The sequence below is a fragment of the Nannobrachium achirus genome (assembly GCF_963921795.1).
Source record: "Nannobrachium achirus genome assembly, chromosome: 24".
NCBI lineage: Eukaryota > Metazoa > Chordata > Actinopteri > Myctophiformes > Myctophidae > Nannobrachium > Nannobrachium achirus.
In genome coordinates, this window is record NC_137831.1 from 35,675,470 (window position 1) to 35,692,209 (window position 16,740).

Consider the following 16,740-nt stretch of genomic DNA (forward strand, 5'->3'; position numbering starts at 1 on the left):
TCCTAAGCCATACTAAAGACCTGGTGGGAGACACAGAGAGACTCCTTTGTGTCTCCTACCATGCAGATACACGAGGGTTCATCAAATTACTGGCTCAGAAATGCCACAAAAACAAAAAAAGGAATATCGCTGAATTCAAGTCTCCATGGGCTGCATTATTGATAGGCAATAAGTCATGTTTGGGCCGAACTACTCCTTTAAGTAAAACACTTTACTGACAGGCAACCTAATGAGGGTCAGAGGTTGAGAATGCACACGTAGACGTGTCGTACACAAGAGTTATTATGCCTGGATTGTGCCCTTGGAAAAAAACTGCCGATCTACAAGCTACATGTACAGCTTAAACAGCTGTTTTCCAGTGCATAACTGCTTACAAATCAGGCGTTATAGCTCCCAACCTCTGCAGGTCACACAAATACATTCCTGACATCAATCACTGCCAACCACCATGACGCATTTATAGGACAGTGGTTCTCAACCTGTGGGTCAGGACTCCCCCAGGGGGGGTCCTTAACACATCGGGTGCCCACGTGGTGTCTACGCACCAATCTCTTTGATCTTTACGAGTGCCCAACGACGCGTTTGACGCGTTGTACAGTAAACTATACTGTACTGTAGCTACTGCACTTGGCTACCGCGGCGATGAAACAACTCCATTTCCCAACATGCAGCGCGCAATTACGTCACCCGGACGTGCTGTGTGGCTCGTTGACTTCCTGTTTACCGGCTGCACAAAAGTGCTGTTTTCTCCGGATTCCCTTCCTTTTTTCATTTTTTTCTCAAAACGGCAGCCTCTTCTACATGCCGTAACACAAACACTGTGGCTTAGAAATGATAAAAAACGGTCCTGACTGAAAGAAAGATTTTCGCGAAATAAACAGGACATACTCGGATTACATTTACTCGGATTACTTTTCTCGCCAGTACTCTCGCCGGTAGGTAAAATGACGCGTTGCCATGGGCACCAGCAAATTAGACGTCAGAGATCACGTGGGCATCCGATGTGTTAAATGGGGGGTGGGGACAGTGAAGTGACATCTTGAGAACTTGTTGAAAAGTATTAAACAGACTATACCAACGTTTTTCAGGCCAAGGACCCCTTAACTGAGAGAGAGATGAGGCAGGGACCCCCAGATTCCATATAGTTTCATTGTTTGACAGCACAATCATCAGTGTATTTTGGATTCATGTCAATTTGTGTTTGTGTCAGATATTTAACCACTTGAACCGTCAATACTTGACTTTTCACTCTGTACTTAGTCTTCTCTTTTTCCCCTCTACACCAAACCTCTTTGCCGAAAATAGCCGATCTACAAGCTCAGAGCTTGTAGATCTGCTATTTTTCTCCGAATATGATCAAGTGGTTAATATAAAAAAGGGGGAAAAAACAAGTTTCTATCACACAAAGATTTGAAGGACCCCCTGTAGTAACTCTGAGGACCCCCTAGGGGTCCCGGACCCCTTGTTGAAGACCCTTGGACTAATACTATACTATAAAACTGGTCAAACAAATCGTCAAATAACATAAGAAATAGGCAAACAATTAGAAAATAGCAGATCTACGAGCTTGTACAGCTAGCAAGCTGACAACGCGTCGTCAAATCGCTGTGCATTGTGAGTGTGTAGATCTGCTATTCTCAAATAAGGCTGTTTTATATACTGTATATGTATAAAACACCCTTACAGGGGTTGACACCAAGGCTTAGTAAATAAAACGTCCGGGCAAGTGGATATTGCTTTCAGGTTGTCCAACAGGCAAGTGAATTGGAATGGTGAAATAATATTCATTAAATATTAGGGTTTATTCATGAAAGAACAAATAATGCTTCCGTTTTACTCCGAAACAAAATATTTGAGATGGGCGTCCGCGGTCAAATACAAATAATTCTTGATATTAAAAAGTTTGAGCATCACTGATATAGATACGTACGTTTTTCAGAAAACCGTAAGGATTTTGAAGACATCTTTAGAATGGGCTAAGCCAGGGGTCAGCAACCCGTGGCTCTAGAGCCGCATGTGGCTCTAGAGACAAAAGTAGTGAAAACAGCAGATCTACAAGCACACAACGCCGTGTAGATCGGCTGTTTTCACTAGTTTTGTTCATTTTTTAAATGATAAATACAAAACGAAGTTTTAGACATACAAGGTTTCCACCAGATAACGACGATATATAAGGCTTTTATAATTTTTTGCGGCTCCAGACAGATTTGTTTTGGGTTATTTTGGTCCAATATGGCTCTTTCAACATTTTGGGTTGCCGACCCCTGGGCTAAGCGGATTGTTGGCTGCTGTCTTGTGTGTGTATCTCAGAGCTTTCTACAACCTCTCCAGAATATATAGACCAGACGAAATATACCATGTGTGAAATATCGCTGTACGCCAAAACAAACAGAGGAACTCACCACGGAGGGCTGGGAAAATGCACACTGTTACTGTACGACCACACACGCACGCACATGCACGCGCACACACGCACACAAGCACACGGCACAGTTACCGTAACGTATATCACTACACGATTGAGGACATCAACATTTTAGGACTCACCGTTTTGTGAAGGCCCAACAATTCTGACATTTTATCTGTATAGGCCTAGCGCCGGAAAAAAAGTGCCAATCTCAACGCATTGCAGAACGACCCCGGCGTGAACTTGTAAATCTGCAATTTTCTGGTTTCAGTGTGAATTCCAGTATGAATCTGACATAACTCGCAACCCCTAGACCTCTAAATCAAAATGTCTATTTCTCACATTTATACTATTGTCACTGTCGGGCAGAAACCTCGTAACTCCAAGTTTCAAATGTGTCTGTTTTTTGGTAAAATAAAGGCCTGCTTTATCATACAAGACTGTCGCACAAGAGTAGTGAAAATAGCAGATCTACAAGCACACGACGCCTCGCACCGCGAGGCGTTGTGTGCTTGTAGATCTGCTATTTTCACTATCTAAATCATTTTTTAAAATGATAAATACAAAACCAACGGTGTTTGGATACATACAAGTTTTCCACACGACAACGACGCTATAGCAATACAAGCGCACGCACACGCACAGTCACACACGCGCACACACACACACACAGGGGAAGAAGACCACAGCGCAGGGAGGGGAGCGAATTGCGACTGATCCGCCAAGCCAACATACACACATTACACACGTGTTCCTAGATCTACTGTACATGTGAGAATGTGTGTGTTTGTTGTGTGTGTGTGTGTGTGTGTGTGTGTGTGTGTGTGTGTGTGTGTGTGTGTGTGTGTGTGTGTGTGTGTGTGTGTGCGTGCGTGCGTGCGTGCCTGCGTGCGTGTGTGTGTGCGTGTGCGTGCGTGTGTGTGTGTGTGTGGGAGGGGACGACATGGGAGATGGTCTCTGCCAGTAATCTATATTCCTCCCATATTGCGGCGCCTCTCAAAGTGGTTACGCGTCTCCCAAGGGGGTTCCAGGGGGTCCCCTGCAAAATGAGCTTTACACCATGGCTATTGGGGAAAGGAATTACCGACCTACAAGCTCACAATGTGTCGCATCACGTTGGGAGCTTGTAGATTGGCTATTTTGAAAACATCTAGAAAAGGTGTGAACAATTTGAAATGCTTTTCAAGCACTTTAACAACACAAATCTTGCGCGGGGTTCACTGGTAAACTGGACAGTATACCGTGGTAAACTGTGTTTAAAAATGTAGCCCCCTGGTGCGACTGTCGCACCAAACGTGGCCTATATGCCACGTTTGGTGCGGATCGGAGCGATGGTGCGATTGTGCCTCCCCGGGGGTCCTCTGCATGGCGGGGCCCTGGTGTGACTACTCTCATGGCAGAAGTATTGAAATCACACCCAGTGTGAATGAGCAGTGCCGTAAGCTGGCCAACAGTGCCACTTGAAGGTAGGTCTCCCAGCGGTATTGCAGCTGTTGAGGCCGTATATTCGGAAATGGACATACATATCGTCGTTGTCGGGTGAAAACCTTGTATGTCCAAAACCGTTTGTTTTGTATTTATCATTTTAAAAATGTTTTAAACTAGTGAAAGCACACAACGCCTCGCACCGCGAGGCGTTGTGTGCTTGTAGATCTGCTGTTTTCACTACTTTTGTGCGAAGGCCTTGTATGATGAAGCAGGGCTTTGCTTTGCAGAAAAAAATGTACAAATTTGAAACTTGGAGATGGAAGATTTCTGTCCGACAGTGACGATATTGACAGACAGACATAGTCGGTCAAATGTCGGAGCTGTATAGGCACCGCTCAAAAATGACATGTGGGCCGACAGAGCGATGTGGGCGTACACGACGTGTGTCAAAGTGCCAGCGAATGAGGAGGGGGCAGGAGTGTGAAGGGGAACACAAACACCCACTGCGGACAGACTGCCGGACATTTTTTACCGTGTGGCAACGCCTGGAAATAGAACAGGGTGTATCAGAGCGGCGGTGGCGAGGCGTGAACGCGCGCGTGTCTGACACCGAGATGTGGGTAGGTTCACTGAACATAACGGGGCCGGCTGTTTCGTCCGCCGCAACCGGTGCGTGTTCCCCTTGAGTGTGCACACCATGTACTCTGGATTTACTTTGTAGGTACTTTGTAGATTCACATTAACCAACAGAGGACTGTGTAACTTGTGTCTGTGTGTAGCTCCTTTCGGAACCTCTCCCTCCACTGCTATGCAGCTCCGAGATGAGGTTCCTCCCAGTCGTCAACCAGAATCGGCTGACGAACACTTCTTACCTTTTGTGAACATTCTATCCAAAAAAGTGAAGGTCCTGTGCCGGTCTCTCAACGTTTTACTTCTCAAGCGCGGAAGAAAGTCAGAAACAAGGGGTTGAAATAAAGAGTTTATATCGCTCATTTTGTGAGCCGGATCTGTGTTTTCCCCATAGACTGTAGCATGGAGCCTGGAAGTTAGTCAATGGGGAAAACACAGAACCGGCTGACAAAATGAGCGATATAAACTCTTCGATTTTCTTCCGCGTTTGAGAAGTAAAACGATGAGAGACCGGCACAGGACCTTAACTTTTTGGATAGAACGTTCACAAAAGGTAAGAAGTGTTCGCTAACGGCGCATCTTCCCCCCAGTCGGCCGATTCTGGTTGACGACTGGGAGGAACCTCATCTCGGAGCTGCATAGTGGAGGGAGAGGTTCCGAAAGGAGCTAGTCTGTGTGTTAGCTCGCGTGCACGTGTGTGTGTGCGCATGCACGCGCGTGTGTCCATTCCAGTAAAGTGATGAACTTCCACGTCCCTTACAGTACGACCATTGTCCCGTTGTCCCAGTTCACAATGATGACGCAACGCACGCACACACACACGCGCACGCACACACACACACCTTCAATATGCCTGTTGTTGTGGGGTCAGGGTGCTGGCATGTGTGGAACCGAGTGACACTGCTGCCTGCCAACACGGGTCACCCTTATCCCTCGGGGTCCGGGGGTGGGGGTGTGTAGGGGGGCTAATTGGACCCCTTCTACAAAGGATCGCGTCCCTTCAAACTCTGTGACACACCACCCAGCCATCCACTCATTCATCCATCCATCCATCCGTACATGACAAATATGGCCCGGTGTGTGTGTGTGTGTGTGTCTGTGTGTCTGACTGCCGGTACGAAACCCTGAATGGGCCACAGTTCTGGTGCTGTGGCCTGTGAACTTACCCAGTCTGAAATATCCCCCATCTGCGTAAAAAACAATGGTCGAAAGTAACTAAATACATTTACTCAAGTGCCGCACTTAAGAAACTTCTCTATTTCAGTGTACGTCCATTCCTATACTTGCCATTCGCTTACCTCTCGTTGGTTTACCTGTCAACCTATTTAATATTTTGTCTATTCAGAACAACTGGCATAGATAATACAGATCCTTCTCGAAAAATGAGAATATTGTGTAAAAAAAGCATGGCAGATGCCCTAGCACCCCAAATCATAGCTGACTTCGGAAACATTCCACTGGACTTCAAGCTATTCTGACTTCAGAAGGTTGACATTTCTCTATTATAAATCCTTGTTTTGAGTGGTCTCGTGTAATATTGTAATATTTTGAAATATGTAATTTTGATATTCATGAGCTGTATGCCATAAAAAGTTTTAACAAAATAATGTTTGGAATAATTCAATGAATGTCCAATGTATCTAGAATATATGAAAGCTTCAAGAAAATGTATTTTACACAAAATTCAAAATTTTCGAGAAGGATCTGTACACCCGTGCCTATGTTTAGAGTTGGTGTTTTCTTTTTTTTTTCTTTTTTAACAAACCCCACCCACAGGTGTCAATCAAAAAGCCCCGCTAAACCCCTGAGGTGCCGAATTAGCGCGCTGACATTCCCTAAATCAAACCGTCCGCGTCATCTGAAGAAAGAAACTCGCCGCGAGGCGAGAGTGGATGGAATGAGCTAAGAGGATTATCTCCCCATGATTGATTGCCGGCTCAGCTCATGAGCCACACCGCAAAATCCTCAGAGTTGATCTAACTCTGAGAGTGCATGTACACATGGAACCAAATGGACTTGTGAGGGTCCTTTTGGTTCCATTTGTCACACTCTCAGAGTTATAAATCGATACACGGACACAAGGATTTTACTGTGTTCTAAAATAAGTGTTAATAGTGATCTCAGACTCAGCTCACGCAGTAGTCTGAAACTGTGCCCTATTCTGAGCGATTTACGGGGGAGGGGCTTTTTTGTGAGCGTGCACACGCGCGCGCGAGTGATCGTGACGCACGGTGATTGAGACGCACGGTCACGGTGGACACGACGCACGGTCGCGGAGTATGTGTGCGATTGTGTGTGTCTCTCTGTCTGTGCTAGTGACTGCTTCCACACAGAACTGTGATCAGAAACATGTAGTCAACATTAACAGCTTGGTGAAATCAGCGCGTGCGTGTGTGTGTGTGCCTTCCTCAGCCTGCCTGTGTGTGTGAACTTCGTTTGAATCGTTTCAACTGCCCCCTAGGGGTCCCGGACCCCCTGTTGAAGACCCATGGCTTAACTGACCAGCAAACTGGCCTGACCTGAACCCCACAGTGAATCTGTGTTGTGTTGTCAAGAGGAAGATGAGAGACACCAGACTCAACCACACAGATGAGCTTAAGGCCTCTATCCAAGCAAACCTGGGCTTCCATAACACCTCAGCAGTACCACAGGCTGATCACCTTCATGCCACGCCCCATTGATGAAGACATTTGTTCAAACAGGCCAAGTACTGAGTGCATACATTAACATAACCTTTCAGAAGTTTGACATTTCTGTATTATAAATCCTTTTTTTAAGTAATATTCTAATATTTTAAGATACCTGTATGGATTTCAGATTTTCATGAGCTGTAGGTTTTGAATTCATGTATAATGAATGTAGAATTAATGAAAGTTCAAAAAATAATAATTGTATTACAGGAGAAGATTTGCTTTACACAATATAATTTTTTTTGGGATAGACCTGTGGAGCTATTTAACACTGTTACTGAACAACCACTCTATAGCAATGATTACTATCGCAATATAGAGCCATTTAACAATGTACAGACACTCTGTAGCAATGACTAATATAACAGCATAGAGCAAATACATTTTTAATGCATACAATATCAATTTCACTGCCTTTTGTGGGTGTTCGTCATATACTTTCCAGCGTTGGCCGCAGGTCAAAGTCAAAGTAAAGAGACAAATGCGCTCTTAACTTGAACTTTCAACTCATTTGAAGGGTCGCGACCCTAACAACCACTCTATACGCATACACATTTATCAGACATCAGTCTGTCTTGACAGGCAGCAGTGGCAGAAGAGCTTTTAGAAATAGCAATACCACAACGTAGAAATACTCTGTAACCTAAGTATAAAGTATTAAAAATTTGACTCAAGCAAAAGCGAAAAGTAATTGTCATCAAATATCTAGGCTACTTAAAAGCACCAAAAGTAAAACTTTAAATACTCACAGAGATGCATATCATCACAGAGATTTCTCACATTTATTGTAAGATGTGTAAATTATTTTGGAAAATAGATGATCTACACACTCACAGTGCATTGTGAGCTTGTAGATCATCTATTTTTGGTGAAGAGACTTGATGTACCAAATGTCTGAACCTGCGGTCGCTCTCATTACTATTGCAACAACACATCATCAGTAGGGTAAAACTAACCTGTCTCACGACGGTCTAAACCCAGCTCTAGTCTGATAAAGAACACAAGCACAGTGCAACTCAGGTCCTTGGCCCTGAAAACTGGCTTTGGAGAACCTCTCCCTGGAGGATTCCAGTATAAGCGGCTGACCCAGCCAAAAAACGCTGCCGCGCCCATGCACGCGCCCCAAGAGCGAACGCCCGCAGGAGGGGGAGGATATCGTGGGACGGTGTGTGCGGGACCTCTGCCCAGCTGAGAGGGGAAGTTCCGTCATGCCCGGGCGTGCAGGTGCACCCAGCTCACAAGGATCACTGGTGGCCTGGCATGCAGTGCGCGCCATGCAGGGGCGTCACATGGGGGGGAAAGTGGGACTGAGTTACCAGGGCCCAAGGTGGAGGGGCCTTAATTATTTTATACTTTAGCTATTGAAAAATAGCAGATATACAAGCTCACAGCGCGGCACCGAGTGCCGCGCTGCGAGCTTGTAGATCTGCTATTTTTCGAAAAGTCGTGAAAATGTGTGCAAATCTTTGAATGTGTGTACTTTTTAAGCGAACATTTGTAACTTAAAGCTTACTTCTTGTGGGGTCCCTGGAACTAAATATTTTGAGATCCGTAGCCAAATACATATCATTTTTGGGGGTCCTTCACATGAAAAGGTTTGAGCACCACTGACATAGAAACATAGTTTTTTTCCAAAAAAACTTAGAAGGATTTGAAATATTCAAAGACTCGCAAAGATTTTCACGATTTTTCAAAAATAGCAGATCTACAAGCTTGCAGCGCGGCATTCGGTGCCGCGCTGTGAGCTTGTATATCTGCCATTTTTCAATAGTTAAAGCACAAAATGTGAGTGAATCCTTGTACCCAGGGCCCAGAATTTGGTGCGACGCCCCTGCCAGCGCGCCCCATGCCTTGCCAACATGTCAACCTCAGGCATGCCTCTCGCACGGAGCGCCCCGCTTGCCAAGGAGCGCGTACCGGCGCCAGGGCAGGAACTCCAGGTATTACGCGGGGCAGCTGGCCCTGGGCCCAGCAGTGATGGCAGAAGAACTCTTGATTGTCTGTGGCGGAAAAAAAGTAATCCCTTTTTTACTTAAGCCCAGGTAAAAGTATCAATACCACAATGTAGGAATACTGTGTAAGGCAGGGGTCTTCAAACAGGGGGTCCGGGACCCCTAAGGGGGTCCTCAGAGTTACTACAGGGGGTCCTCCAAATCTTTGGGTGATAGAATGTTTTTCTCCTTTTTTTATATTAACCACCTGAGAACTTTAGCAGAAAATAGCCGATCTACAAGCTCACAACGCATCGCGCTGCGAGGCGTTGTGAGCTTGTAGATCGGCTATTTTCGGCAAAGAGCTTTGGGGTAGAGGGGAAGAAGAGCAGACTAAGTACAGAGTGAAAGATCAAGTTTATTAAGTATTGACGGTTCAAGTGGTTAAATATCTTAAAACAAGAATTGACATGAATCCAAAATACACTGATGATTGTGCTGTCAAACAATGAAACTATATGGAATCTATGAACAGGTTGTGGGGGGTCCCTGCTTCGTCTCTCTCTCAACGAAGGGGTCGTTGACCCCTGCTGTAAGGGCATGGTCACACACTGCACTTTTCATCTACCTATGAGGGCGGTTTCTGCCAATGCATTTCATCGGCAGAATCCCTAACTAGAATAAAAGTGTGGTGTGACTGCGGCCCTCACCGGAGGAGCGCGGTGAGTCACCGCGCTCCTATAAGTGAAATTCCAGAATTCAATGACTCTGATGAGTACTCTCTCCTGATTGTGCGAAATTGGCGTCCTGGCCTGAAAATGAATTTTCTTTTTACTAAAGCAGACTAGGAGAACCCTGTTACTAGCTGAGCTAACACTCTAATAGCAGGGAACCCTAAGCTTTTAGGGCCAAGGACATCCCTCTGTAATTTTCAAAAAGTCCACGGGGGTTTTCAAATAATTGCAGTAGAATATAGTTTTTAAACCAAAAAAAAAAAGGAAAAGGAAAAAAGAATGCCTCTGAGATGTAGTGAAGTAGAAGTGTCAAGCATGTACATAGTCAAGGAAAGCTAAAGCGACTCAAAAAGTAGGCAGTGGTGTAAAGTATACATTTACTCAAGACGCAAATTTTGAAAAAAAAAATACAATTTTTCAAACTTTAGTTAAAGGACAACTTTGTTTTTTTACAACAAGGGTTCATATTTTAGAATGTAATTAGAGAAAAAAACATATGAGAGTTAAAACGTTTTCATTTACTGCTTTCTATTGTTTTAGAGATTTTAGTATTTGGATTTCAGTGGGTGGGGGCATGCGTACAAGTGGCTAAATAATAATAAGCCAGCAATTTCTTTGTTACCATTTTGCGGTGCATCTTGGGAATGGGCTTATTGTGTTTAAAAAGGACATATTCAGCCACTTTGCAAATTTGCATAAATTTTATGCTTTTGAAAACGGGTAAAATGGGACATTCTGCATAATGAGTAGCCTACTTTCTACTTTTGGTACTTTAAAGGGATAGTTCATGCCCAAAATGGCTTTTTCTCTATCGATTATTCACCCCAAGGAGACTTGAATTCATGGGTATGTTTTAGTTTTTGTCACATTTCAAATCCAATAATTTGAGGAGACTCTTTGTGAAGCAGACTCTTTGTGTCTCCATAGGGCAAGGGTCTTCAACGTTTTCAGGCCGAGGACCCCTTAGTTGAAAGAGAGATAAAGCAGGGATCCCCACAACCTTTTCATAGATGTCATATAGTTTCATCGTTTGACCGCAAAATCATCAGTGTATTTTGTTTTCATGTCAATTTGTGTTTTCAGATATTTAACCACTTGAACTGTCAATACTCAATAAACTTGACCTTTCACTCTGTACTTAGTCTGCTTAGTCTGTTCCTATCACTCAATGATTTGGAGGACCCCCTGTAGTAACTCTCAGGACCCCCTATGGGTCCCGGACCCCCTGTTGAAGACTTCTGCCATCGGGAAGCACTGCTGGTCATCAGATTATCGGCTTAAAAATGTGACAAAAACAAAATAACATCCATGAATTCTTACTAAGATAGCAGTATTGGTACTTTTACTTGAGTAAGACGAGATTGACTTCTTTTTTTCCCCCCACCGCCGCATACGGGCGCCAGGGGGGTTGTAGGTATTCCGACGGGGGCCGTTGGCTCACCGCCCAGCCCTTACAAGACCTTGCATGAGCCTGAACACGACCACAGGGCCCGGGCCAGATCATCCAGCCCCGTCACTGAGCGGAGAAACAAAAACCACAAGAGCACATGAGACACGACCAGAGCGTAAGAGAGGAAAAATGTCTCTGAGATTATAACGCTGCTGCCCCAAGGCTATGGATCACTGGGAGAGGGAGAGAGAGAGAGAGAGAGAGAGAGAGAGAGAGAGAGAGGGAGAGAGAGAGAGAGAGAGAAGGTGAAAGTACTCTTTTGCAAAGGAAAAGTCCGGCCTTTTGAACTTGAGTAAAGGTAAAAGCGCCGGCATCAAAAGATACCAAAAGTAAAAGTACTCATTATGCAGAATGCTCAGTACGAAAACTTTCAAACGTGTGCCGAGTAAACGAATCCTTTCGAAAGTAGCTGTACTTTCAAATAGCAGGTGGTTAATTCATGTTTTTGTATCAAAGCTTTGATAAAGTAACAATGCTTCAGTAAACGTATTTAGCAGTGGTGTAAAGTAACTAAGTACTTTACTTAAGTACAGTTTCGAGGTATTTGTACTTCACTTGAGTATTTACAATTTTCACTACATCTCAGAGGCAAATATTGTACTTTTACTCCACTACAATTATTTGAAAACTTTAGTTACTATTTACTTTGCAGATATAAATTATTATATTATAAAACATATATTAGATTGGCTATGTAGATCGGCTATTTTCAAACATTTAGTACTTTTACCTTTGGTACTTTGAGTACATTTTGATGGCAACACTTACATTTTGAAATTCCAGACTTTTACTTGTAATGGAGTAATTCTATATTGCAGTATTGATACTTTTACTCAAGTAATACAAGTGAGTACTTTTCCCACCACTGGTATTTAGTGACTTTCAACAATTGAGAGAGAGACAGACAGAGAGACAGACAGACATAACAGACAGACAGACAGACAGACAGACAGACAGGAGTAGATGGATGATGGATGAGGGAGTGAGTGTGTGGTCTGGGTAAACATATAGCTTTTCACGTGTTTGTTTTTCTGACAGCTCCGTGACAGGCAACTGGAAAAGTTAAATGACGGAGCAACAATGTGCGCAGACAGACAGACAGACAGACAGACAGACAGACAGACAGACAGACAGACAGACAGACAGAGAGGTTTGGTCCTGACCCAAGACCTGCATTTCTGGGATATTTTGAAGCAAGTAGGTGGAATAAATATTCAGATTCTTTAGACGTAACCACATCAAAACCAATCCAAATTGTGGGGTGGGGGAGCTTTCGCATGCAGGGAAAACAACAGGCTCACAATGTCTCACATCGCAACGTGTTCGTGTTGTGAACTTGTAGATCTTTTTTTTCCCAAATAATCAAAGTATAAAATAGGGCGATTTGAGTGGTTTACAAATGAATAATAATCTAAATATCGTCGTTGTCGGGTGGAAACCTTGTATGTCCAAAACCGTTTGTTTTGTATTTATCATTTTAAAAATGATTTAAACTAGTGGGGTGCGAGGCGTTGTGTGCTTGTAGATAGTGGGGTGCGAGGCGTTGTGTGCTTGTAGATCTGCTGTTTTCACAACTTTTGTGCGACAGCCTTGTATGATAAAGCAGGGCTTTGCTTTGCGAAAAAAAATTACAAATCTGAAACTTGGGAGTTTTCAAATAGCCTAATTGTAGTGGAGTAAAAAAAGATAGTATTTGTTTAAAAGAAAATGCTTTTGCCTTCACTACTCCTCTGAGATGTAGTGGAGTAAGTAGAAGTAGGAAGTATTTAAGTACAAGTACTTGTGTAAAGTGCAGCTGATTTCAACCGTGTACTCCTCCTATACCCAGAGCGGAGGAAGTTAAGACACACACACACACACACACACACACACACACACACACACACACACACACACACACACACACACACACACACACACACACACACACACACACGCACGATTGTATTACTATGCTTTTGAGTAGTAAGTACATTACAATTTTACAAATGCCATTCTTGCAATTTTGGGGCATTTTTGACCATGAGCCTCAAGCTGGAAAGTTTACACTCCACATTGTAGATTGTAAATCTTTTTGGAAAATAGCGCCACACTTTGCTTGGAGCCCCCGGTTTGATATTAAAGTCCACCACTGCAACTATACTTTGGGCTCAGGAGTATAGTAACACACACACACACACACACACACACACACACACACACACACACACACACACACACACACACACACACACACACACACACACACACACACACACACACACACACGGGCGGACTGGCGGGTGCGGACGCGGCAAATAACATCACACACGCAACTCAAGAGTTCTTGTGGTCGTCGGGGGACTGGGAGGGAGGGAGGGGGGAGGTGAGAGGGGGAGAGGGGGAGGGGGGGTATGGGAGTCCCAGAGACAGAAGAGCCTGCCTAGAAAAACAGCCAGTGAAGGATTATTTTTTATGACTGTTTCTCACACACACATACAGACACATACAGACACGCACACGCGCACACACACACACACGCACGCACGCACGCACGCACGCACGCACGCACGCACGCACGCACGCACGCACGCACTCACGCACGCACGCACGCACGCACGCACTCACACACACACACACACACACACACACACACACACACACACACACACACACACACACACACACACACACACACACACACACACACACACACACACACACCCAGAGAGAAAGAGAGAGAGACAGACATAAAGAAAGACAGGCAAACAGACAGACAGAGAGGGAGAGGCAGAGAGGGAGAGGTGGAGAGAGAGAGAGAGAGAGAGAGAGAGAGAGAGAGAGAGAGAGAGAGAGAGAGAGAGGTTAGAGAGAGGTAGAGAGAGGTAGAAAGAGAGAGAGAGAGAGAGAGAGACAGAGAGAGAGGTAGAGAGAGAGAGAAAGAGAGAGAGAGAGGTAGAGAGAGAGGTAGAAAGTTCCTATAGTAAACAGTAGACTAGAAGCCACGCTGCCTCCAGCTCACACCATCAAAATAAAAACAAACCATGATGTCATTCTGCCGGCCTTGGCACCGCTCCGCACCGTGCCGCGTTGCCACATCTCACCACGCAAACAAGCAGCCCAGGTCACAGGCAGGCTCATGTTATGTTAACCCATAACACACGCAAAAAAATCATTAAAAAACGACTAAAACTGACCCTTGAACAAAACTCCACGAACGGCTCCACTTTAAGTGAACAGGAATTGAAAACACGAAAGTCCAAACGAAATGAAAACAAAAACACCTAACGGAGGAAGGGACAAATTTGCTTAAACCTCAATAACCCCGGGTACATGGAGACGAGCCCAACACGTGGCTTACGCCGACCTGGCAACTCTCGCGGCGGGGATGCAGCTGTGCTCGTTCCGGAGCAGGGGGCTTAAAAACCTGGCGCCCGCGGTGTTGCTCCGCGGGCCAGAGGTGACCTTCCGGTCGGCACGCGGTGTCATTCTCGGTTTTAATCACAATCACTGTAATTACACGTCATTACAGTTCCATTTGTGAAATTAATTTTTGGGACTTTTTTTATGTGGTTGTTTTTGGTTGTTTTTAACCAAACTGCATGCAGTTGCACAGTAGAGAGTGTTAAAACAATACACATGCAGTATAATGGAACTAAATGGACTCTTACGGGTGTGTAAGGGTGTCTGTAACTGTTAAATGAACACAGTCGGTTTTGCAGAGTGTGCAAACGGAAATGTAACTCATTCATCCACACACTCTCGAAGTAACAGATCTGTAAGTAAGTCGTGGGTTTCATATGTAGACCTACATGGCCATGTTGAGTACCATCACAGGTGTTTCAATTTGTCTGATTGGCATAGAACTAATGTTCTGCGCCAATCAGAACACCTGTGTTGGTCCTCAACATGCATGGCCGGTGTAGGACTACATTTGAAACCCACAAGTAGTTATTATGTGGACCTACTCAAAAAGCCCTCAAGAAGCACCACTGGGGTCCCCAGAGCCAACTTTGAGAACCACCATTCAATTTTAAGGAGACGAAGCAGGGTTTTTGGTCTTTATAGGTAGAGGGGTGGGTTTTTTGCTCGATATACAGTAGAGGAGGCGGGGTTTTTGCTCTATATACACATACGTATGGAAAGGAGGCGGGGTTTGTTTGTTTACCTGCCTGGTGAAGAGGATGGCGGCGTCGTGGTGATGCGGGTGCGTCTCGTCCAGCGGGTTCTGCTGGTGCTGCCACTTGCAGAAGCTCTTGAGCGTGGCCGCCGCGTTCTTGGACACCTCCAGGCCCACGTCCTTCTCCGTCACCGTGGTGACGCGCACCACCGACAGCCGCACGGGGTTCTCGATGCTGGCGTGTCCGTAGAGCCGCGAGGCGATGCTCGCCAGCGTCAGCAAGTAGTGGTTCAGGTCCTTGCCGTACTTCTTCATCATGGACTCGTCCGCCACCAGCAGCAGCTCCACGTGCCGGGCACGCGACACCGACCTCCTGTTGCGGCTCATTACCGCGGTGTCCGGGAGCGAGGACGCGAACCGGCTCCACCACTCCCTCCCGGCGCGCTCCTCGAGCCTCCTCCCGCCACCGCGCCTCTTCTCCTTCTTGCCCTTCTTCTTCCCGCGCTTCTTCCTCCGCCGCCGGCCGGCACCACCGTCGCGCGTCCCGCAGCTCTCACGCGCCGGCGGCACGGCCTCGAAGCTGAAGCTCTGGCGTGTGAAGGCGTGGAGCGCTTGCTCCGCCTCCTTGTCCTGCAGGGTCCGCCCCGCCGCCACTCCCCCGGCGGCGGCGCGCACCACCGGCGTGACGGTGTAGCGGGCGCTCGCCACGGCGAAGAAGCCCTCCAGCCCGCCGCCGCACAGGTTGAAGACGGCCAGCGACTCCGGCTTGGAGTCCACGGTGCCGCGGTACACGCACGCCCCCGGCGAGGTCATCAGGCTATTCGAAACCGACTCCAAATTCGAGAAGAGGTTGTCCGACTTCCGGGGAAAGCCGCCGCCGACACCGTCCCGCTCCATGTCCAGCTGGAAGCGCGCGCCGTCCAGGTACAGCAGGTAGCCCGCCCTCCCTCCGCCGTGGTAGATCCGGTCGATGGTCCGCACCAAGCCCTCCGCCGCAGCCACCGCGGTCCCCCCCTCCTCCCCCCGAATAAACGAGCCGTTCCGAGGCGAGCCGAGCGCCGCCGAGCCGGAGACGGCGCGCACCAGCAGCAGTAGGCGGAGCCCCAACATCACCAGCCGCAGCTCGCCCGGCGCGGAGCGCCTCACACAGCGACCGCCACTCATCGTTCAGCACCGCCGGCAGGATGAGGAGAGGCTGGAGAGCATGGATGTAACGACGATAATCCTCATTTAAAACACTCCTGCGCGCAGAGCCGTCATTTCAGCAGGATATAATCCCCGGTGATGAGACGAGCATCCTTCAGCTAGTCGTCTGTCAATCCGTCCGTCCGTGACCGTCCGTCCACACTCCACAGCCAGCGCGTCCGTGGA

The 16,740-nt window shown here is 46.4% G+C and overlaps 1 protein-coding gene across 1 annotated transcript in view; it reads right to left on the minus strand.

Moving 5' to 3' along the window:
* The window catches only part of adamts5 (ADAM metallopeptidase with thrombospondin type 1 motif, 5 (aggrecanase-2)), a gene marked incomplete at both ends in the record, with an annotated part of 32,364 nt that extends 15,831 nt beyond the window's left edge, over positions 1–16,533 (minus strand). The window contains one exon of the mRNA XM_080720520.1: positions 15,418–16,533. Coding sequence (XP_080576646.1) covers positions 15,418–16,533 — 1,116 coding nt within the window. The remainder of the gene's footprint in view (positions 1–15,417) is intronic.
* Positions 16,534–16,740: the final 207 nt, after the last annotated feature.